At 41.1% G+C, this 23,227-nt stretch overlaps 1 protein-coding gene across 7 annotated transcripts in view; it reads left to right on the top strand.

Annotated features, from left to right (window-relative positions):
• jade2 (jade family PHD finger 2) overlaps positions 1-23,227 on the top strand; it is a 220,699-nt gene that overhangs the window by 63,856 nt on the left and 133,616 nt on the right. For all 7 annotated transcript variants that reach the window (XM_072590651.1, XM_072590658.1, XM_072590653.1 and 4 more), the window contains one exon: positions 7,499-7,656. In XM_072590651.1, coding sequence (XP_072446752.1) covers positions 7,499-7,656 — 158 coding nt within the window. The remainder of the gene's footprint in view (positions 1-7,498; positions 7,657-23,227) is intronic.

Raw genomic sequence — 23,227 nt, forward strand, 5'->3', positions numbered from 1 at the left:
GCCCTCTCAGGAGCACAGTCTATTTCTGATGTATCTTCAGATAGCTCTTCCTTCTGATCAGGAGTAACAGGAAAGGGAAAAAGGTGCCAATTGGCTGGATATTGAATGCACCGCTGATGACTCCCTGCCATCGTGGTTGAGAGGGCCCTCAGCTGTGACCAACCATGACCCGCACCTCGGCCCTCACCTCTTCCCTCCCACGACAACAATAGGGTCCCACTGGTCCTCATTTACCATCCCATCAGATTCTGCCAACTCCAGCCAGATGTCACCAACAGACACGCATTTCCCTCCCCTCACTTTTCAACATTCCGCAGAAGCTGTTCCCTCTGAAACACCTTCATCCACTCATCCTCCACTCCCAACACATCCTGTCTCCCCCACAGCACCTTCCCTTGCAATCACAGAAACCTATCTGTTTACATCACCCCTCCTCACTTTCCAAGGCTCCAGACAGACCTTCCAGGTGAAGCAACAATTTACTTGCACATCACTCAATCTGGCCTGTTGTATTTGCTGCTCACAATGTGACCTGTTGTACATTGAGGAAATGAAACACAGACTGGACAATCACTTGGCAGAACACCTACATTCTGTCCATAAGCATGACCCTGAGCTTCCAGTTGCCTGTCACTTCAACACCATGTTGCTATGCTGGTCTTTTGGTTTCATGCCTGCTTACAGTGGTCCAGAAGCTGACAGAACAGCACCACGTTTGCCTACTGGGGATTCTGCAGCCTTCAGGACTCAATATCGACTTCAATAATTGTACAGTCTGAATACCTTCTCTGGAAGTTTATTGCTTTTTGACAAAGTCCAAACATGCACTTCCTAATTTGAGTTTTGTGTCAACCAACTACACACCATAGAACCCCACAAGTTCCTAGCTGACTCTCCTGTCTATGTATTTTCATAAATATTTTCAATCGACTTATTCAGACATGTCAAGACACACATTCAAGACAGCTTGGAATTGACTCATTTTCTGGCCTAGAGGTCGGGACACTACAACTGTGCCACAAGAACCCCTATAAGTTTTAATAGATATTTTTAATCAAACTGTTCAGATATGTTATGACACATCTCTGGAGCAGATGGGACTTGAATTTGGCCTTCTTGCCCAAAGGTAGGAATAGTACCACTGTGCTCTAAGAGACCCCTGTTCTTTTTAATGTAGTTAACTAATTAGTTCACAATGCAACACACAGTCTAGGTATTTAGCATCCTGCTTGTCTGCACAATTTCATGCAAAATTGAAGCAAAATGCTTTAATTGACAAGTAGACTGTCTTCACTCTTTCCTCACAAAATCACTTGCTCAAAAAGGGGACCTGGCCTTCTATCTAGATTTTGCAAATATTAAAGAATTAAGTGCGACTTTTTTGTTTAAGCTGTTGTGATCTTACAAAAGTGAGTTACTTCAGAATTAATGTCGTGCAGAAAAGAAAAGCAATCTTTATACAAATGTGTGCATCATGTTGAAGAGAGGGGCTGTTCTGTCCCAGTTTTTGGGCATTAATTAGATTTGGTTCAGTGGCATAATCACATTGCTTTTCTAAGTGATGAATTTCACTGCATTGCTGCAATACACTAGTAAAATAATGATGATGTGATGGATGGTTGCCATTTAATCAGCACTTTTCTTCAAGTAAATTTGTTATTTACTTTTTCCTTTCCCTTCCCAATTTCTACCCACCCCGTCAAACTCTCAAAGGCAGTAGCTAATTAATCCATCAGCACCAGCAATACTTCATTACTTTACTGAAATAACTACTCTTCTTGCGCAATTTTGAATCACTCTTTAGCTTTTGCCTCATGGTGGGACATGATTCAAAATTGTCCCAAATGGGGCCGGCTAACTCAGCGCAGACCACAACTGAGACGAAAGGCTGTCGAGCCTTGTATAACTCCAGTGCATTTCCATACCATGTCGTTGTCCCCTAGGCTATTGGGGCTGCTGAAGTCTCTCTACTGCTGGTGTGATGATTAAACACAGAGGAAAAGAGAGGTACTGAAGTTTAAAAAAAGTCAGTCCATGGGATTGAGGGTAAGTTGCGAATACGTGTTTTTGAGCGATGCATTGCTGAAAATGGACCACTGAGGAATGTTAACCACATAAAGAGTCAATGAATTATGGTGGCTGTATCGTGAACGATTTACTCATTATAAATCACAAGTCTCTGGTGCCTACTCTGTTTATAAAATCCCCATCAGCACATATGTTTATAAATGGAGGAGTTATATGTTATGCTGTAAATATATTTTTATTTTGTTATATTCATATCCAGGTTGCTTACTTTTCTGGCTGTGGAATGACTTCTGATAGGTTATGGTGAATGTGGCCATATCATGGAGAGTGCGGGGTTGTTGCATCTGCCTGGTCACTCATTGGTCACTCTGACTGTGACGATTGAACAAAATACAAGTGATGTGATCCTTGACTGCTTTGTTGTTTCTGTCCTGAGAAGGACGAACATAACCAAGTAAAGTGTGCCACTCTATGTGATAGGCACTTTGCTTAGCCAGAAAAAACAAATTTGTTCTGCCACTTGGAAGGATGGGCTTTATTTGTATTTACTTTGGACTGAGAGCTACCAGCATTTTTGCTGAGAAATTCAGAAGATTGCAAATTTGGCAATTTGAGGGATTTACTTATAGAAATTAAGAGGAGACAGAACACTGCTGTGGAGATATCAAGCTCAAATAAATGTTGATATTTCTGAATTAGGCAATATATCTGCAGCTATGTATTTCAGTTTTTCACAAATAGTAAAATGGCAACAGAGACCCACTTAACAGAAGATGCCCAACTCTGTCAAAGCTCCCAACAACAGGCTAACTTTAAACAGTTGTGATTGGCTCCCAACATTCTGCACGTGGTGATGGGAGCTAGGAAAGGGTGACAGTTGGGAGCTAGGTGGGGACTGTTGGCAGAGTTGGAAGCTAATATGTTTCAACAAATATCTTAAAAGAGCAACGCTAACAACATTGGTTTTGGAAGCACAACGAATCTTTGGAATATCTAAGGAGGGCCCAGCCAGGTTCTCCAGGTTCAGTAGTGAAGGGCTAGAACTTGTTTAACATGATCCCAGGCAGAGGAAGGAGGCACCATTTGTCCAAGAGAAATATGATAAGGGACATGACGAGAGGCAGGTGGTAGCAAAAACAATTGGTGCCAACACCCAGCAGCTCAGTGCTGGAAATGTCTTATGACCTGATCAGAGTAGACAAGGAAACTATATGCAGTGCATGGCTGAGCACATCTATCACTTAGATTGACCTCCCTTTTACAAGTTATTGTAAGATGTAATTCACTTGCTAACAATGCCCAGGAAATTCTACAATGCCATCTAAACCTGTCTTCAACACAAAATATTCTTTATCCTCAGTCTCTCATGCATCCAGCCTATCAAAAGCCTGTTTTTGAATATTTATTGCCCCCCCCCCCCAATCTCACTGGTGCAGTTGGATCTGCTTTCTGACAGAACCATAATGTGGGTGGCACAGTGGTTAGCACTGCTGCCTCACAGCGCCGGAGACCCGGGTTCAATTCCCACCTCAGGCGACTGACTGTGTGGAGTTTGCACGTTCTCCCCGTGTCTGCGTGGGTTTCCTCCGGGTGCTCCGGTTTCCTCCCACAGTCACAAAGATGTGCAGGTTAGGTGAATTGGCCATGCTAAATTGCCCGTAGTGTTAGGTAAGGGGTAAATGTAGGGGTATGGGTGGGTTGCGCTTCGGCGGGTCGGTGTGGACTTGTTGGGCCGAAGGGCCTGTTTCCACACTGTAAAGTAAAGTAAAAGTAATCATGGCGATGAGGAGTCAGTGTTCAGTCCTGGCAACACGGGGAGACTGAGTGTTGCAATGTTGCCCTTTCTCAGCATGGTAACATGTTCCTGACGCCACTACCTGCAATGTTTATGTGTGGGTCCGTTGGCCCAGGGTCAAGAAACTGGTAGAACAACGTTGACACCTGCAGCATGTTCATGTCGGTGAAGATCTCTGAATTCCAAGATGCTTCCATGCCAGCATGGTAGCCTTCCAGCTCGCAAAAACGTGGGATTTGGGTTTAGAGTTTCTATAGCATACAAGGAGTATGAAGAAAAAGCATTGTGGTTAGAAGAATAGGGCATGGATACTCTTTATTTAATCTTTGTTCATGCGATGTGGGCATTGTTAGCTAGGCCAGTATTTTTCTCCAATGCTAATTGCCCTGGTTTCTTCTTGAACTGCCGCACTCCTTAGAGCGTAAGGACACCTTAACAGATATATGAATACGCAAAGAATAGAGGAATATGGACTGTGTAGAGGCAAAGGATGTTCAGTTAGAAAGGCATCATATGATGTGCAATCTTGTTAGCTGAAGTGCATCATCCTGTGCTGTACAGTTCTTTGTTCTCTGTTTACAGAATTGTTAGGAAGAGAATCCCAGGATTTAGCAACAGTAAAGGAACACTGATGTCAAGATGGTGTGTTGCTTGAACTTGCAAGTGATTGTGCTGCCATGTATCTGCTGCCCTTCCGCCCTCGAGGTGATAGTGGGTGTAGATTTGAAGGGTATCATTGAAGGAGTCTTGATGAATTCTTGCAGTGCATCCTTTATTTGATATACTTTGCTGCTGTTGTGCAACGGTGGTGAAGAGAGTGAATATTGAAGGTGGGATGCCGGTTTGGCAGCTACTTTTTCCTGGATGGTGCCCAATGACTTGAGTGTTGTTGAAGTTGACTCATCCAGGCAAGTTGGAAGTAGTCGATCACACTCCAAAGAGTTACACGCGAAACATTGACTTCTCAACCTCCTAATGCTGCCTGGCTTGCTATGTTCTACCAGCTTCCTGCCCATCTGTTTTGTACCTTATAGATGGCAGACAGGCTTTGGGGTGTCGGGAAATGAGTAACTCGCCTCAGGATTCAGAGCCTCTGACCTGCTGTTCTAGCCACAGTATTTATGTGGTTGCTCCAGTTTCATTTCTGGTCAATGATAACCTCTAGGATGATGATAATGGGTTATTCAGTGATGATGATGCTGTTGAGCATCCAACAGCGATTGTCAGATTCTCCCTTCTTGAATAAAATTCTTGCTTGGCATAAACTTTACCTGCCACTTAGCAACCTAAACTTGATTGTTGTCCCAAGTATTTGTTGTATTTGGATATGGACTGTTTCAGTATATGAGGACTTGTGAATTGTGTTGAACCTTGCACAGCCATGATCGACCATCCCCACTTCTGACCTTATGGTTGAGGGAAGGTCATTGATGAAGCAGCTGAAGATGGTTGGAGCTAGGGCACCCAGTGACACTCCCTTGAGGATTTGATTTCCTGGAGCTGAGATAGTTGATCTCCATCAAGCACAACTATCTTTCTTTTGTGTTAAGTATGACTTGACTCGAGGACAGTTTTCCCCAATTTCAATTGACTCCTGTTTTGCTAGAGCTCCCTAATGCCATACTAAAACATCCTTTGATGTCGAGGGCAGTCACTCTCACTTCACCTCTGGAATTTGGCTGTTTTGTCCGTGTTGGAACAAGGCTGTAACAATGTCAGGAACTGAGTGATCTTGGCTGAACCCAAACTGCTTGTCACTCAGCAGGTTATTCCTTTGCAAATGCTGCATGATCGTATTGTGAGTGATTCCTTCCATGTTTGAGTACTAGTGAAGAATAAGACATACAGACGTGCAGTGTGGCTGTCTGTAAAATTATGATGGCATAAAGTTGTGCACGTAGATATTGTTCTTGGCAAGGACTGGAAGTTGCTTTGATGAGCTGCAATGAATGGTAACAGTGAAAATGGATGCGCACAGAGAAGGGTCTGTGGATGCTGGCATATTTGTGGTGGGAAGGGTTACAGAGCTGCAGACAGGACTGCCCATGCAGCTGTTGGATATTTCAGTCAACAAAAAATTCTCCCGTTTCAACTAACAAAAATGTCTTAACAGCCAGCAACATGTTGACTTGTGTGCTGTTTTAAGCAACAAATAATTTGCTTGTTTAGAGAGTAATATTTGTTTCCATCAACATATATGAGTATCAATAAAAGGAGCATTTTGACCACATTTGTGCCAGCTGTAACTTCTTGGGCTTTGAGGGATCCTAGCACTTATTTAAATTTGCAGTGTGCTATATTACTGGGCAGCTAGGTCTGGACAGCAGTGCATTGAAACTTGCTGGATTTGAGGCATGGATTTACCCACTAGCAGTCGAATGATGACTTGGCATAAGATTTTGGTGACTTTTAATAGCCACAGATGGAGCAGTACATAAGGCTAGCCTGACTGCAGAGTGGAGGATAACTGACATATATGTTCATAAAGCAAAGCCTTCTTTATAAATTAAAGCTCTGCTTTCCATTCGGGTAGGAGTGACTCTGGGTGTCCCTGTCTGTCAATATCTGTCTATGCAGGGATGTGTCATATGAGTACCCATTATGTAGCTACCTTATGGTCTCTTGCCACTGCAACCTGTCGGTAAAAATGATGGGTGGTATAGCAAAGAAAGCAGAGGAAAAAAATAGTTGGCAACCACAAAAAAATTACAAGAACTAAATTAGTATGGTACCTGATAATGTGCCGATTTCTCCCTTTAAATTGATTCCTATTGACATGCGTAACCCAGTGCCTCTAGATGTCAGTTTTATGCTGGAGTGAATTGAGTTGATGATTGATAACAGGGTGAATGAAGTCTCCAAGTCATTACTGACTCATTTAAATGTTGGCATTTTATCATCAGCCAAAAATGGCAATGCAGCTGGAGTGGTGCTTTTTCTGGCCACTTAGCATACATAAGGATCTATGTCTACTTCCTGACCTTGCCTACTTGATTACTGTCAAGGGCAGACAGGTCACAGGGTAAGTAAGGTGCAAAATTAAAATGGCAGTGACTGGAAGATTGGATTCACATTTGCAAATTGAATGGAAATGTTCCAAAAAGTGGCTACCCAGTATGCATTTTGTCGCCCCAGTATAGAGCAGGCTGAATTATGAGTCACAAATTAGGTGTATACATTGAAAGAAGACAGATTTCTGTCTCCTCTTTTAGACTGTCTTTCACAATGCTCACAGAATAAGTAAAAGTGCAGGTGCTGCACTTCCATGGATTTTATGGAAATGTGGCATAGGAAGGGCAAGGGATTGTTGGAGAATGGGTCAGGGTGTTGTAGAGGGAACTGTATGTGTTTTATTTTATCTTATACTGTTTTTTTGGCTGAAACTAAGATTAGTGAGTTCCAGTGTCTGACCTTTACTAATTTCTGGAATGCATATGATTTATCTCCTCTATTGTAAAAGCTGACACAAAGTAATTACTCAGCAAGTCTGTATTTTCCTTATTTCATTTGGAGTATTTCTATATTTACTCTTAAAGGAATCACCTTTAGCTTTGACCACCCTTTGTCTTCCAACCCAATGGTAAAGTTTCTCTCTCAACGGATTACTTGATGGTGTGAAGTGACAATCAGGGAATCAGCACAAGCTAATACTTTGTTTCTTGCTTTTTTCAAAAGGTTTTTCGAACAGATCTGATCACTGCCATGAAGCTCCCTGAGTCCTACCAGCTAAACGTGGATGAGTACTACATTCTAGCTGACCAGTGGCGACAGGAATGGGAAAAAGGTGTTCAGGTGCCAGCTAATACGGAATCAATCCCTGAACCAGTGGTGAGGTAGGTCATGATTAAACTGGTTATTCTATGGAACTCCTGAGGACAATGCATAGAACGCGCCATATGCAAGAATAATCGCAACTTGCATTTATACAATGCCTCCTATGTTGGAAGAGATGCTTAAACTGGAGTAGTTCTGGTGATAGTTTGGCAGGTGAAAATGAAACCAAGCCATGGCAGCCCCACTGAGCGGATTCATGGAAAAGAGGCATTAAAATGAGGATAGTATGGTGGATGATTTCAAAACTTACAGAATGGCTTGGGATCAATAATGCCCCATGGCTGCAGTCAGAAGTAGGTGTCATTTGTGACTTTGCTTAGTCTTGTTCCAGTTCTGCGGCAGGCTGGAAGCCTTACTGGGGAAATTCAAGCATGTACCTCTGGGAAAGTTAGTATTGACTCCAACAGAAAGCCTATTGAACCCTGATGGTGACCACAGCATGGGAGCAACTAGGACAAATTACATTGGAGGCCAGGATACCAAAGGTGGAGGAGAGTGAGTGTTTGAACAGGTTAGCAGTTACTGAAGTATCATGGTCAATTTAAAATAAACCTCGACAATGGACTGATTATGAATATTGTGCAGAGAGATCGTTCTAAGGTGGATAAAGAATGATTTTAAGTACGTAGAGGGAAGGGGGTGGGGAAGAATACAAGGAAGTGATCAGTGATAGCTTTGTCTTTTAATTTAAAAAAAAGTAGGATTGAGAAGCTACATTAGGGTGCAATCACAAAGGGACTGGTCATGAGTATTGTCAGAATTTTTAGTGAAAAAAAGGTATACATCAGAAAAGAACCAGCTATGAAAAAATGAGAATTATACTATCAAAGGTAAACTGAGAGAAAATTCTGAAGAATAAAGAAACAGTAAAACTCTAGGACATCCTCAAAATGCAATTGGTTCAAGAGAAATGTATTTGAATAAAAGCCAAAAGCAAGCAAGCCAGTTCTGGGGCACCTTAGATCATACAAAAATTGAAGGGAAAATTTGTGTCTATGGAAAGATATGTATAATATATATATATATATTTAGATTTTAAAGGAGAGTTGGACACAGGGAAATATAAAGAACTTATGAATGTTTAACAAACAAAGTTATCTGGAAGCGAAAAGAAATTCCAAAATCAAATTGTTAATATAAAAAGTAATGAAGTGTTGCAGCGAAACATGAATAACAAAAGGAAAATGACATTATGAATCAGGTCACTAAATGATGAGCACAATAAACTTGTGAGTGACGGTATAAACGGCAGTTATTGCATAACCACTTTGCTTCAGCTTTTACTAACAAAAACTTGAATAAAATTGACACATCACTAGAGTACGGGTTCTGAAATTTTCCACTGATTCTCTGTAGCACAAGTGTTCTTAGGTTGCAAGAGTTAATCATAAAATTAAGCATATGTTTATTTTTAGTTATGTATTATGAAACTAATCGCTGGTTAAGCAACAATTCTGTTGGGTTATGGATCTATCTTTGACCCGTGTGTATGTCATGCGATATTTATGTTGGTTTGTTACTCTTTGATTAGTTGACTGTCACTGCGTGGCAGGTAGACTGCCATGGTGTGGGGGGTGCACTGTTGCTCTGCAAGGGGTGGGACTGTCACTGTCACTGATGTTGATTGGTGGCTAGTGAGACCAAAGATGTTGGTTGGCCAGACCAGCACTTACATTGTTCTTATGTGATACTCATGAAATGAATGTTGCCCTGCTTTTGGAGGGGTATCATTAAGCTGGAGAGGGTTCAGAAAAGATTTACCAGGATGTTGCCAGAATTGGAGAGTTTGAGATATAAAAACAGGCTGGGTCTTGTTTCAATGGAGTGTGGAAGGTTGAGGGGTGACCTTATTGAAGTTTATAAATGCATGAGGGGCATAGATAAGGTGAATAGCAAGGGTGTTTTCATTAGCATGTTCAAAACTAAGCTAAGCTAAGAGGAGAAAGGACATGAGCGGCAACCTTTCTACACGGAGTGGTTCGTTTATAGAATGAACTGCCAGAGGAAATTGTGGCTGCAAGTACAGTTACAGCATTTAAAAGATTTCTCAATAAGTACATGAATAGGAAAGGTTTGGAGGGATATGGATCGAGAGTGGTGCTGGAAAGCACAGCAGGTCAGTCAGCATCCGAGGAGCAGGAAAATCGATGTTTCGGGCAAAAGCCCTTCTTCAGGAATGATGAAGGTATTTTGCCCAAAACGTCGCTTTGCCTGCTACTTGGATGCTGCCTGACCTGCTGTGCTTTTCCAGCACCACACTCTCAACTCTAATCTCCAGTATCTGCAGTCCTCACTTTCACCTTGGAGGGATATGGGCCAAACACAGACAAGTAGGACGAATTTAGTTTGGGAACATGGTTGGCATGGACTAGTTGGTCTGAAGGGGTCTGTTTTCGTGCTGTATGACTCTAGAAAACATGCCTGCTGAGGTTGGGCACTGTCTCCGCGACAACACAGTGCTGGATCAATGATGATGAGCCTCTGGGGCCAAGTGACAGTTTCCAGGACCACCTCACATGCATTGACACTGGCAACTGAAGTGATACTGTACTGGTGTTGAGTGGTAGTTTGGCCTGATAGTGTAACTTTTGGGGAATTAATATTAAATTTCCATTAAATTGTCTGTGCTACAGAAGCAGAATGACACTGGTGGATACCTGCTTAAGAGAATAACTTCAAAGATTGAGAAAAAATAATGGACAAATTGGAAACATGAAAAGGAAATAAAACCCATGTTCTGTGGTGTGCAGCTTGAGGAGACCAGGATGGATGTAGCAGAGATTCTAATTCATATGTACAGAGATTTTACAGAATATGTTGTGCCAGAGAACTGCCAGGCTGCTAATATCGTTCTTATCATGATAAGCCAAAACCCAGAACCTCAGTCAGCATAATGACAGTGACAGGAAAGATATTGGAATCTGTACTAAGTTAAGTGATGAAGATCATTTGAAGACTGAAGGTAGACCCAGAAAAATATCAGTGAGGGTTCCAAAAGTCATGAATAACCAACCTGATAAAGTTTTATGAAGTGGTAAAGGGAAGAGTTAAAAAGGCCAGTGTAGTAGATATCATATACTTGGATTTTGAAAAAAACCTCTGATACCAAACGGGAGGTGAATGACAAAGATTAGGGGCGTGATGTCTTTGAACAAAAAGCTGAAGTAATTGCAAATTGCCAAAATAAAAGAAAGCACAAAGTAAAGATACAAGATACCTTTTCTGATTAGAACGTTGAAATACTATTCCAGAAGGATCCCTGCTAGGATCATAGTTATTCATCAGGTACGTTAATGATCTGAACTTGCAAATAAGTAACTCTATATCGGAATTCATAGAAAGTACCTAACTTTGGTTTTGGCAGACAGAGGTAAACATAGCTAACATTGAGAAAATTGCAGCACAGAAGACATTAGAACATTTGTAGATTGGAAGTTGAGTGGAAAATTTAATGTTGATAAATCTGAAGTGACGCATTTTGCTTGGAAAATCAGAAACTTCTCCAAACCATAAAAATTAAGAAGCTGAATGAAGTAGTGGATCAAAGTAATCTAGGAATCCAAGTGTATAAATCATTAAGTGCCACATTGCAGGTCAACAAAACAATTTAGCATGTTAACAAAATGCTGGAATTTATTTCTAGGAGTACCAAATTCAAAAATTGTGAAGTTACATTAAACTTGTATTGGACTCTGGTCAACCAAACTTATAGCACTTTTTCAGTCTGCATACTGAAAAAGAAAAGCATTTGGATTACTGGAGAAAGTACAAAAAAGACATACAAGGATGGTAGCAGGACTGTTTGATTACAGTAGCTGTCTCAAATGAGAAAACTTGAAGTTGACTTGATCAAGACTTTTAAAGTTATGGATGGGTTTGAAGGGGTGGATGAGAATAAACTGTTGTCATTTTTTAAGAGAATACAAGAAACTTAGGGGCAATTATACAAGCCAGTTACTAATAAATCCAATAGGAAATGGGGAGATATTTCTGAAAACAGAAAATAGATAGAATGTGGGACTTGCTACCTCTAGAAGTGGTTGAGGGAAATAAGTTTCTATACCTTCAAGCCATCTTGTGGTGCAGTGGTACTGTCCCTTCCTCCAGGCCAGAAGCTTCAGGTTTGAGTCCCACCCCTCCTTCTCCAACCAAAACCTATAACTAAAATTTCCCATCCATGGAGCGGTGCTAGTATATCTTCTTTGTACACTCTCAGAGTCCATCACATCCTTCTTAAAGTGTGTGACCCGAACTAGATGTAGTACTCTTCTTGTGGCTCTCTAGAGTTTTCCTGTTTTTGTACACATTTAGGAAATCTCACTTTCCATACATTTTGCCAACGGCACACTCATAATATCTTGCCAACTTCAATACTATATCTCAGGTACCCTTGTCCCTATATGTTCTTTAGCAGTGTGCCAATAGATCTATATTGCCTCTTCCTATCTATTCTACCCAAGTGTATACCATCACATTTATCTGATTCAATTTGAATAGCCAGTTGTCTCCCCATCTGCCACCCAGTCTATGTCTTGTTGTAGTTAATTAATATCATGCTCACTGTTTGCTTCTCCTCCTTGCTCTCATCAGCAAATTCTGACATTTTATTTTGTATTATTGTATCTAAGTCATTTATATATGCACAGTGATTCCAGCATTGACCCACTATCTGCCATCCTTTAATCTGAAAAAATAACCACAGCTTGCTGTTTTTGGTGCTGGAGCCATTTTTAAAAATCCAAGCTGACACTTCTCCATGAGCCACAATTTTTTATGTGATGAGTTGTCAAACATCTTCTTAAAATGTATATGGGCATCATTATTTCCTAATTTCTTTTCCCCTTTGATTATTGTTCCTGAAATGTTACTCCATTAATGATGTTAAACTAATTGATTGCTAGGTCAAGTCTTACACCTATCCCTGAATGTCACATTTGTCTCAATACAGTCCTCTGGCATCCCTCGTATATTGAAGGAATTAAGGTGATTAAGGGAAGCTCTTCTGCTATCACTGTTCCCACTTTGTTTCGCAATCTGTGATGTAAGCCATCGGCACCAGATGACTTAACCATTCTAAGCATTGCAAGCTTTTCCAAGATCTAATTTTCTCTCAATTTGCAGCTCAACCATCACAATCTTCACTTCTGATATTTTATGTCATTTCTCTTCCTTTGTAAACAGTAGTACAAACTACTTATTAAGTATTCCAGCTGTGACTTGTGCTCCTAAGAATATAATCACCTCCTTTTCCCATAATAGAGCATAGTCATAGAGGTATACAGCACAGAAACAGACCCTTCGGTCCAATTTGTCTGTGCCAACCAGATATCCTAAATTAATCTCGTCTCATTTAGTGTCATAGAGATGTACAGCACGGAAATAGACCCTTCGGTCCAACGTGTCCATGCCGACCTAATCAAGTCCCATTTGCCAGCACTTGGCTCATATCCCTCTAAACCCTTCCTATTCATATACCCACCCACATATATTTTAAAAGCTCTAATTGTACCAGCCTCCAACACTTCCTCTGGCAGCTCAGTCCATACACAACTACCCTCTGCATGAAAAAGTTGCCCCTTAGGTCCCTTTTATAACTGTCCCCTCTCACCCAAAATCTATGCCCTCTATTTCTGGACTCCCCCCCCCCCCCCCCCCCCCCCACCCCAGGGAAAAGATCTTGTCTATTTATCCATGCCCTTCATGATTTTATAAAATTCTATAAGGTCCCCCTCTTCCCCTATTCACAGGACAATAGTAAATTCTAACACTAACTTCAGTTGAGAAAAACAAATTGAAGTTTTTAAATTTCTTAAGCATCGCATCTGGAACTTTTCCTGTCTGGATAAATTTAAAAATCAATTGACCTCTGTTAGAATACACATACATAACTTGAAGCTCCTCTTTACAAAGACATGAACAATGAGCATAGCCACCAGACTTTTTGCTGCTTTAATTTCTACTTAGTAAAAGTGATACTAATGCCTGTAGCTTATTTCTCTTAAATTTCAAGATTTCCCAAGGCAGAATTCCATCCTAAGCTCTGTTCCAGAAAGGGATTATTTGCTTTATACACTTGGTATAGAAACATCATCGACATTCTTATAAAAAACAAATAAGGCAGCTCCTTGGGCCATTGCTCTTTGGAACAATGTCAGATAGAAGAAATTTGTGGCTAACTTTCACAAGTTTTTATTTTCATTGATGCCTGATGGAAGCAGATATTTGAAGGGATGGTGCTTACAATGTGTAAAAAAGATTTGCATCTCTGTGACAATACTGTCATCCTTGGGGACCGCTGAGGTATCCTGCCAAAAGTTTTTCGGAAAATTATTTTGGCCTTTTCTGGCCATTTGCTTGCAACTTGCCAGGTTTCCCTTATGGTTTGACATTGTTTGGCACTTAGAGACTAGTCTTCATTGAAATCACAACATGGCACAGATGAAATAAGAAAGCTTTGATTTAAAAACTCTTGGCTACTTAGAGCGGAACTTGGACCAACTTCAAAGTCAGCAAAGATCAAATGCTATTAGGTGGGAATTGTGGGTTCATAGGTAGAATGGGGTCAAGTTGATGTTATCTGTTTGAAGTGAATGTGCTCCAGTGGGGTGGGGGTCGGGGGTCTATGAAACTTGAAGCTTCTATCAGCACTTTAGGAGCATCAACCCTCAAAAGATTAAAGGTTGAAAGTCGACAGTAAAAACTATTGTCAAAAAGATTGTTGATGTATTGAATAAAATTACTCAGGGTGGAAAATCCATCATCTATCACAAAGAGCCTGAATTTCATTCTGGAGTTGTCCATATCCAATAATTATAGAAACGTTATTAGATGTTTGCAAGCTCCTTGGTAGGATTTTGTTCTTCTGTAAGTGTGATGAGAATTGCTTTTTTTTTACATTGATGGTTCCTGCTGTTTAAAAAGTTCAGTTAGACTGTCATAAAGAATGACCTAAAAGATTGCTGAGGCCAGTATAATTGTACAGCGTCACGATTAGTTACTGACTTCAGGAGAAATTAGGTAGAGGCGGGTGTGGAGAGATAAGAACATTAGATCACAGAAATGTCTACAGGACAAATTTTCACTTAAATAAGTCATGGATACTTGTCCAATTGATTTAGAAAAATAGAAAAGAATTTGATTAAAACAGGCCTGGAATTCTATGCTTAGCTGCAAAAAGGAAAATTGTATTGGGCACATGATCTTTCATTGTTGATAAGGATAATAGGATGTGCAATTGGACAGTGGAATATAATAATAGAATCCAATAGGATGACTACTCCTGGTTAAATAGTTACCTCTGTTGTGCAAGCTATAAGTGTGAATGTGAGTGCAGCAGTGCTAAATGTGAGATTGTGAGGAAAAGCAAGTTGCATGAAGAATCGACTGCAGATTGGGCATTGTTGGTAAGTGAGTGATGGGAATATAGTATATTGAGCAGTGGATGAGTCTAGTGGTGTAGTTGGTAAGATATGCCAGTTGAAGATGACCTTGATGATTTTGTAAGGTAGTTGAACTTCTTCCTGCCCTTAGTCTTATTCCTGGCATTGACCTCCACTGCTTTCCCATGCTGTATCTGGAAGAACCCCTGTTACGCTGCAGATAAAGGATGTCTCTCCTTACTTTGCCATCTCTTTTACCAGGACTTCCAGTGCAGTGTTGGAAAACTTTGGTATGTGTTTTCTTGTGTGTCCATCCATTGTGGATCATTCGTAGCCACAGGGCATCTCCTCTTTAAGAGCTGGAGATTGTCTTTAAGTAGCACTCGCTCCAAGTGATATGGGGTCCCTGTTGGTGTGTGTAGCCATTCACAGCATAGCTAACTTTGGCAGCATGCAAAAGCCATGTAAAGCAGCGGCAGCAAAAAGAATTACCATGCTACCTGTAATGCAATGAAAGGAGCAAATTAATCGCGTGCCGTGATTTCTGTGCATGTTTTCTAGGATTAACCTGTTTCTCTCCCATTAAATGCATTAGCAGACAGGACTAACTGAGCTGATTTATGTCAGCAGAATATAATACAGACATAAAACAAGTGACAAATCAATATCAAATACTGACAGTTGAAATGCTTGCTGCTTCTCCCTAATTGGGAGCTAAACTGTCCTGCTACATTGGATAACTCTCATGAGACAGCTCTTTGTCCTTTACTTTTACATTGGACAAATATATGAAAAATTACACATTAGCAAGACAGGTATATTGCAGTGTGCTAAATTGGATGAGTCTTTGAAATGTAGCAGTATTGCAATAGGGAGACCTTTCAGAGAAAGGATTCCCTTAAAGAAATCCGAGATATCAAAGAGAAACCAGAATCTATGTAGATCTAACCTTATGGTATGACAAGCTATGCTTTCGTGTTGGAGCCCTTGTTCAACTTCGACAGGGCTGACAATATAAACATCTTGCTCTCTCTCATGCTGTCTCTCTGATGCACACATTTTCCCTCTTTTTCTTTCTGTCTGTCTCTCTCTCTCTCTCTCTCTCTCTCTTCCCCCCCCCCCCCCAACCATCTGTCTCTCTCTCTGTCTCTCTCTCATGTCTGCAGGAAAAATGATTTTAAACAGGTCAAAAGAATTATTTACAATGTTGAACCCTTCACAATTCTAACTAAGGTTTAACACAGCAGTAAAAACCATTTTCGTTGAACAGGTAATAATTAGTTTGATGGAAAACGAATGCATGATTAGTAATGGAACCTCTGATTTCTTTGCAATTGTTTTGGATTCTTTATGGCTCAGTTCACTGGTGTCTTAGTTTCTTCTTTATTCATTTTTGGTCTGTGAGCATCACTATCTGTCTAGCATTTATTGAACATCCAGAATTGTCTGGAGGATAGTCAACAGTGAACCACTTTGCTTTGAGTCTGGAGTCATGTGGGCCTGACCAGGTAAGGATAGCAGTTTCCTGAAAAGTCCTTCCTAAACTAGATGGGTTTTTCCTGAAAATTGATAGTGGTTTCATTAGTGTCTTAATTCCAGATTTTTAATGAATTCACATTGGCAGCATGCAAACCTAGGTCCCCAGAACATTACCTGGGTCTCTGAGTTAATAGTCCAGTGAGTTATGTATGTACATCTTTACTTGTATCACAATAAATCAAAGCTAGTGGTTTGGACAATGAAAATTCGCTAATTCACGGATGCTATTCGTGGTTGGCAAATTGTTTGTAAAAGGTTCATCCTCATGATGAAATGCTTAATTATTCCACAAAAGGTGGTTAAGATCTCTCACAAAATCGGGCTATGGCAGCACACCACATAATTTCAAGTGCCATATGTGTTTCCCAAATGACATGATGATCTTTTAAGGTGACTGACAAAAAAGAGACTAGTTGCTAATAAACTGCAAAGGAAATAAAATTAATCATGTGTAGAAGTGTTTCTAAATTGTTCCAGGTGAACTTAAGCTTCTGACTGCAATGTGATCTTTTTTTTTACCATGGATATGAAAGGGACTAGTATTCCACTTATATTGTAAAAATAGATTAAACTCCTCTCCTCCACTTTGCAAGTCACCAGTTACAACCATGCGCTGAGTGATCTTTCTTTGCGGGACGGAGGTAGAAATCTGAAAGCTGAGTTCTTGGTGCCTTCCTGTCAACTTTTGAGCACCTTCTCACAATAAACCATAGAACGCCATTGACTCACCTTGCCCTCCTCCAGACGTCCCCAACCTCTCAAATGCTCTGAGATCAGACTAGTCCCAAACATGAATGATTTTTTTAAAAAAATGACCATCTTCCTTTGTGCTAGCAATGACTCCAACCAGCTGAGAACTTTCCCCTGTCTCATTTTGACTCCAGTTTTGCTGGGATTCTTGGATGACATACTCAAGTCGAAAACCATGTTAATGTCAAGGGCAGTCACCTCACTCCCCCACCTTGAGTTCGCCTCTTTTGTTTGTGTTTGAACCAAGTTTGTAATGAGGTCAGAATCTGAGAGGCCCTGGCAGAGCTGAAACTAAGCATCAATGTTTGGGTTATTGCTGACCAAGTGCTGCTTGATAGCACTGTTGACAACCCTTTTCATCAAATTGTTGATCATTGAGGGATCACTGATGCAGTGGTAATTGACCAGATTAGATTTGTCCAACTCTTGTGGACAGGACATATCTGGACAACTTCCCAAGTTGTTGGGTAGATACCAGCATTGGTTAGAGGTGCAGCTAGTTCTGAAACACAAGTCTTCAATATTATTGTTGGAATTTCATCAGGATCTGTATCCAATATCTTCAGCTTGTTGATTTTCTTGATGTCATGTAGAATGAATCAAGCTGACCGAATAATGCTGGGAATCTTAAGGCCAAAATGGATCATCCAGTCAGCAGTTCTGGCTGCAAATGCTTACAACTGTTTCAGCCTTGGCTTTTGCTAGGCTCCCAATTGTTGCAGATGGAGATATTTATGGTGTTTTTGCTCCAGTGAATGTTTAATTATCCACCACCATTGACCACTGGATGCAGTAGGACTGCAGAGCTTACATCTGATCCTTTGGTTGTGAGATCACTTCACTCTGTCACATGCTGCTTATTCTAAATGCCAAAAGAGTAACTCTTATGTTGTAGCTTCACCAGATTGACGCCTGATTGTGTTCCTGGCATGCCCTCCTGCAATCTTCATTGAATCAGAGTTGATACCTCGGCTTGGACTATAATGGAATACTCTCCATTTATTTAAGTGAGTGCAGCACCAACAACATTGAAGAAGCTTGACACTTTCCAGGACAAAGCAACCCTCTTGATAGTCCATCACCTTCAATGTTCACCCCTTTCACCACCAACTAATAGTAGCAACATTGTGTATCATCAACAAGATGTACGGCAGCAGCTCGTGCAACTTCTCTGACATCACCCTCTAAACCTGTGACCTGGCATTGAGGCTGCGGTGTGCTCAGCCAGGATCGTATCAAATGGCAGGACAGACTTGACATGCTCAATTACCTACTCTTGCTTGTGGTTTTTATATTCTCTACTACCTAGAAGAATAATGGCAGCTGATAGGCGAAAACACCATCACCTGCAAGCTCCCCTTCGAGCCAAACACCATCTGACTTGGAATTTAATTGCCATTCATTCACCGTTGTGGGGTCAAAATCTTTGAACTTCCTTTGCAGCAACATTGTGGGTAGACCTACAAATCAAAGGTAGCGGTAGTTTAAGAAGACTGCTCACCACTTTCTCAAGGGCATTTGGAAATAGCTGATAATTGCTGGCCTAGGCAGCAACACCCACCACCCGTGAACAAATAATGGAAAAGGTTTGAGGGCTATCGGTGACTCAGAGGAGAGGGAAGTAGGAGCAAAGTAAACGATAGAGCAATATTAAGTATGCTTTTGGATTCTGAATTAAGGTAGGCCTTTGTTAGATGTTCATTGCAACTCTTTGTCTGAATCATTAACAGTGTGCCCATTTGTGTGAAAGGAGAAGGTAGAATTCAGCTCTGTGTTATATCAACCAGAGCTTAAATGAAAATTAGAAGGCACGGTAGGCCATTTAACCCTCAAACCTGCTCTGCTATTTGTTAAGATCATGGCTGATTTGATGGTGGCTTCAACTCACCTTTCTGCCTCCCTCCATACCTTTTGACTTTGACTTCCACATCCATCAAAAGTCTCTAATTGGCCTTAAAAACGTTCAGTCATGCAGTATGAAGTGAATTCCTTAGACTAATGACTGCCAGAGAGAAAAGTAATTCTTCTTATCTCTGTCTTAAATGCGATACTCGTTTTAAACTAAGTACTGAAATTCTAGTCTCTCCCACAAACAGAAATATCCTCTCAACGTCCACACCCTGTTAATTCTCCTTGTGATTTTGATGTATTTCAATAAGAATATCACTCATTTATCTAAACTCCCCAATGAATGCATAGCAAATCTCTCTAAAATCACTGCGTAGAGGTCGGTATGCCATCACCAAATCAACCTTTATTTACATGTGCACTGTACATGGGCTGTGGCCAGCCAGCTCAAAGCCAGTCCCGAGACTGAGGAGGCCTTCTATATCTCCTGTTTATATCTGTCAACCAGGGCTCCCTGATCGACCCAGGTTAACCAGCCCAATCAAGGAGCTCATAGTCTGAGATCCACCTGGCCTTGGTTCCAATTTCATTTCAGAAGGGAGCCCCTTCATCATAGGAATCAGTCGGGTTAACCTTTCTGAACTGCTATGCATACTATTACATTCTTTATGTTTAAAACTGTGCATAATACTCTGGGTATAATCTCACCAATGCAGCATAGAATTGGAGCAAAACCTCCCAACTTTTATATTTTCATTTCTCTTACAATAAACAGCAATATTCCATTTGCCTTCGTAATCACTTCCTGTACCTGCATATGAACCTTTTGTGGTTCAAGTAGCAAGACTCCCGCACCCCTTATTGTGCAGTGTTTGCAATGTTCCTCCATTTAAATAACATATTGCTTCTCTAATCTCCCTATAAAAGTGGGCAGGTTCACATTTGCCCACATAATACTCCACTTTCCATTTTTTCCCTTACTCACAACCTATCTATATGCCTTACAAATTAATTTGCTTCCTATCTTTTTGTTATCAGAAAATTTATCAACCATACATTTGGTCCCTTCATTAAAGCCATTTGTACAGCTTTTAAAGGATGCAGCATAAAGGAAATAACAATCTAGGTTTGTTCAATATATCGTATCAGTTGCATGACATTGTGATCTTTTCCTATAAATTCTGTGTCTTATGATCCTGCTCCACAGTTACCTGATGAAGGAGCAGCACTCTGAAAACTAGTAGAGTCATGGAGTCATAGAGATGTACAGCATGGAAACAGACCCTTCGGTCCAACTCGTCCATGCCGAGCAGATATCCTAACCTAATCTAGTCCCACTTGCCAGCACTTGGTCCATATCTCTCTAAATCCTTCCTATTCATATACCCATCCAGATACCTTTTAAATGTTGCAATTGTACCAGTCTCCACAACTTCCTCTGGCAACTCATTCCATGCATGCACCACACTCTGCGTGAAAAAGTTGTCTGTTTAGGTCCCTTGTATATCTTTCCACTCTCACCCTAAACCTATTGCCCTCTAGTTCTGGACTCCACCACCCCAGGGAAGAGACTTTGTCTATTTATCCTATCCATGCCCCTCATGATTTTATAAACCTCTATGAGGTTACTCCTCAGCCTTCGATGCTCCAGGGAAAACAATCCCAGCCTATTCAGCCTGTCCCTATAGCTCAAATCCTCCAACCCGGCAACATTTTTATAAATCTTTTCTGAACCCTTTCAAGTTTCACAACATTCTTCCGATAGAAAGGAGACCAGAATTGTACACCATATTCCAAAAGTAGCCTAACCAATGTCCTGTACAGCCGCAACATGACCTCCCAACCTCTATATTCAAGGCTCTGACCAGTAAAGGAAAGCATACCAAACACTTTCTTCACTATCCTATCTACCTGCGACTCTACATTCAAGGGGCTATGAACCTGCACTCCAACGTCTCTGTTCAGCAACACTCCCTAAGACCTTACCATTAAGTGTATAAGTCTTGCTTAGATTTGCTTTCCCAAAATGCAACACCTCACATTTATCTAAATTAAACTCCATCTGCCACTCCTCAGCCCATTGGCTCATCAGATCAAGATCCCATTGTAATCTGAGTAATTTGCAGTCCACTGCACCTCCAATTTTGGTGTTATCTGCACACTTACTAAGTATACCTCCTATGTTCATATCCAAATCATTGATATAAATGATGAAAAGTAGTGGACCCAGCACCGATCCTTGAGGCACTCCACTGGTACTTCCGAATAAACCTGTTGGACTATGATCTGGTGTTGTGTGGTTTTGAACTTTGTCTACCCCAGTCCAATACTGGCACCTCTACATCATAGCTTTTAAAGAGTTGACCTCACAGCACTGGCCTTCCTGCAGCACTTTATTGGTTAGTGTTTTCCAACTTTCAAATGATATATTTTTCTCTACATTATGCTCCAAGTTAGCCATCCACCCTCTGTCCATGCTTATATGCTACCCCCTATACCTTGAGCTTGCATTTTGTGCTTTTTTTGTTGACATGATACCTTATCAAATACCTTTTGAAAATCCAAGTACACTACATCACAGGATCCTTTGTATCCAAGTCGCTTGTTACTTCTCTGAAGGACGCGAGTAAATTAATCAAACATGACTTCTCTTTCAGAAAACCGTGTGGAGCTTGCCTAATTGCACTAACGTTTTCGAAGTGTCCTTCTGTAAATTCTGTGATATATTCTAGCAGAACCGCAAATCCAGATTGGGAACATAAAGGCTTAAGGTTCAATCTGATGGTCCTAATCCATTGGCGTACATATTTCAATCAGAATTGAAAACCCTTTCTGTATCCACAATTGAATTAAAACATAGCTACTCAACTTTCAGTGGCTTTTGTGCTGGAGATTCATGGTAAGGGGGTCTCCTGTTAGAAATCTGTCCAGAAATCCAACAACAAAGAAAGTCTTTATAGAAACCACAACCCCTTTTTGCAGGAATCAGTGAGCTGTGTTCTGTGTATTAAATGTTCAGCAGTGTTACCAAACATGTAGACTGCTCTTGTGAAGGATTATTAATGTAGGGCAAGTATGGGGTGGCAGTTGGTTAGGGGGGCTAAGGTGCCAGGGAAGTAGGCTGCCATGATAGGGAAGGTATCAGCTATGTGATGGGGTGTTTAGGGTTCTTTTATGTCAGGATGTTGTCTGGGAGGTGTCAGACTGGCACTTGCTGTGGGGTTCAGACCAACAAAGGGTTAACGGGGTCTGGAGGTGTCCAACCTGCATGATGAGAGTGTGTCTCTGGTTAGGCCACAGATGGGGTTTGGCTGGGGGCTATTCTCATCAGAACCTTCCATTTGTATACAGTTCCCACAGAGTCTGCTACATCTGGGATTCTGCGTTGTCCTGACCGTAGCTCCAATCTGGATAATGGGATATCTGGACCAATTATTACCTGTTGATTTCAGATGCCCATGTACTCAGGCCAGTTCTGAAGAAGGAACTGACCTGAGTACATAACTGATGGAAAGCATTACCTTTGTTTCTTTTTCCATAGATGCTGCTAGACCTGCTGAGTGTTTCGAACATGTTGTTTTTATTTGGGATAGACTATGGAATCTGGCAGAAGGACAGAATCTCTGCAGTGTGCAAGCAGGCCTTTCAGACCATTGAGTCCACACCGATCCTTTGAAGAGCATCCCACCCAGACCCACCCCCTGCCTTTTCCCTGTAACCCTGCATTTCCCATGGTTAATGCACCTAGCCTGCACATCCCTTGGGCAATTTAGCATGGCCAATCCGTGTATGTTGCACATCTTTGGACTGTGGGAGGAAACCGGAGCACCCAGAGGAAACCCATGCAGACATGGGGAAAATGTGCAAACTCTTAGAGTAAGATTAGTAGTGGAAAGTTGTGTGCGGAATCTAAGGACATGGAGAAGAGCATAATGAATATTTTTCATCAGTATTCACATTGGAAAAGGGCAATGTTAGTGAGAATACAGAGATCCAGGCTACAAGTTTAGCTGGGATTGAGGTTGACAAAGAGGAGATTTTCACAGATTTGGAA

The sequence above is a fragment of the Chiloscyllium punctatum genome, chromosome 20 (assembly GCF_047496795.1).
Source record: "Chiloscyllium punctatum isolate Juve2018m chromosome 20, sChiPun1.3, whole genome shotgun sequence".
NCBI lineage: Eukaryota > Metazoa > Chordata > Chondrichthyes > Orectolobiformes > Hemiscylliidae > Chiloscyllium > Chiloscyllium punctatum.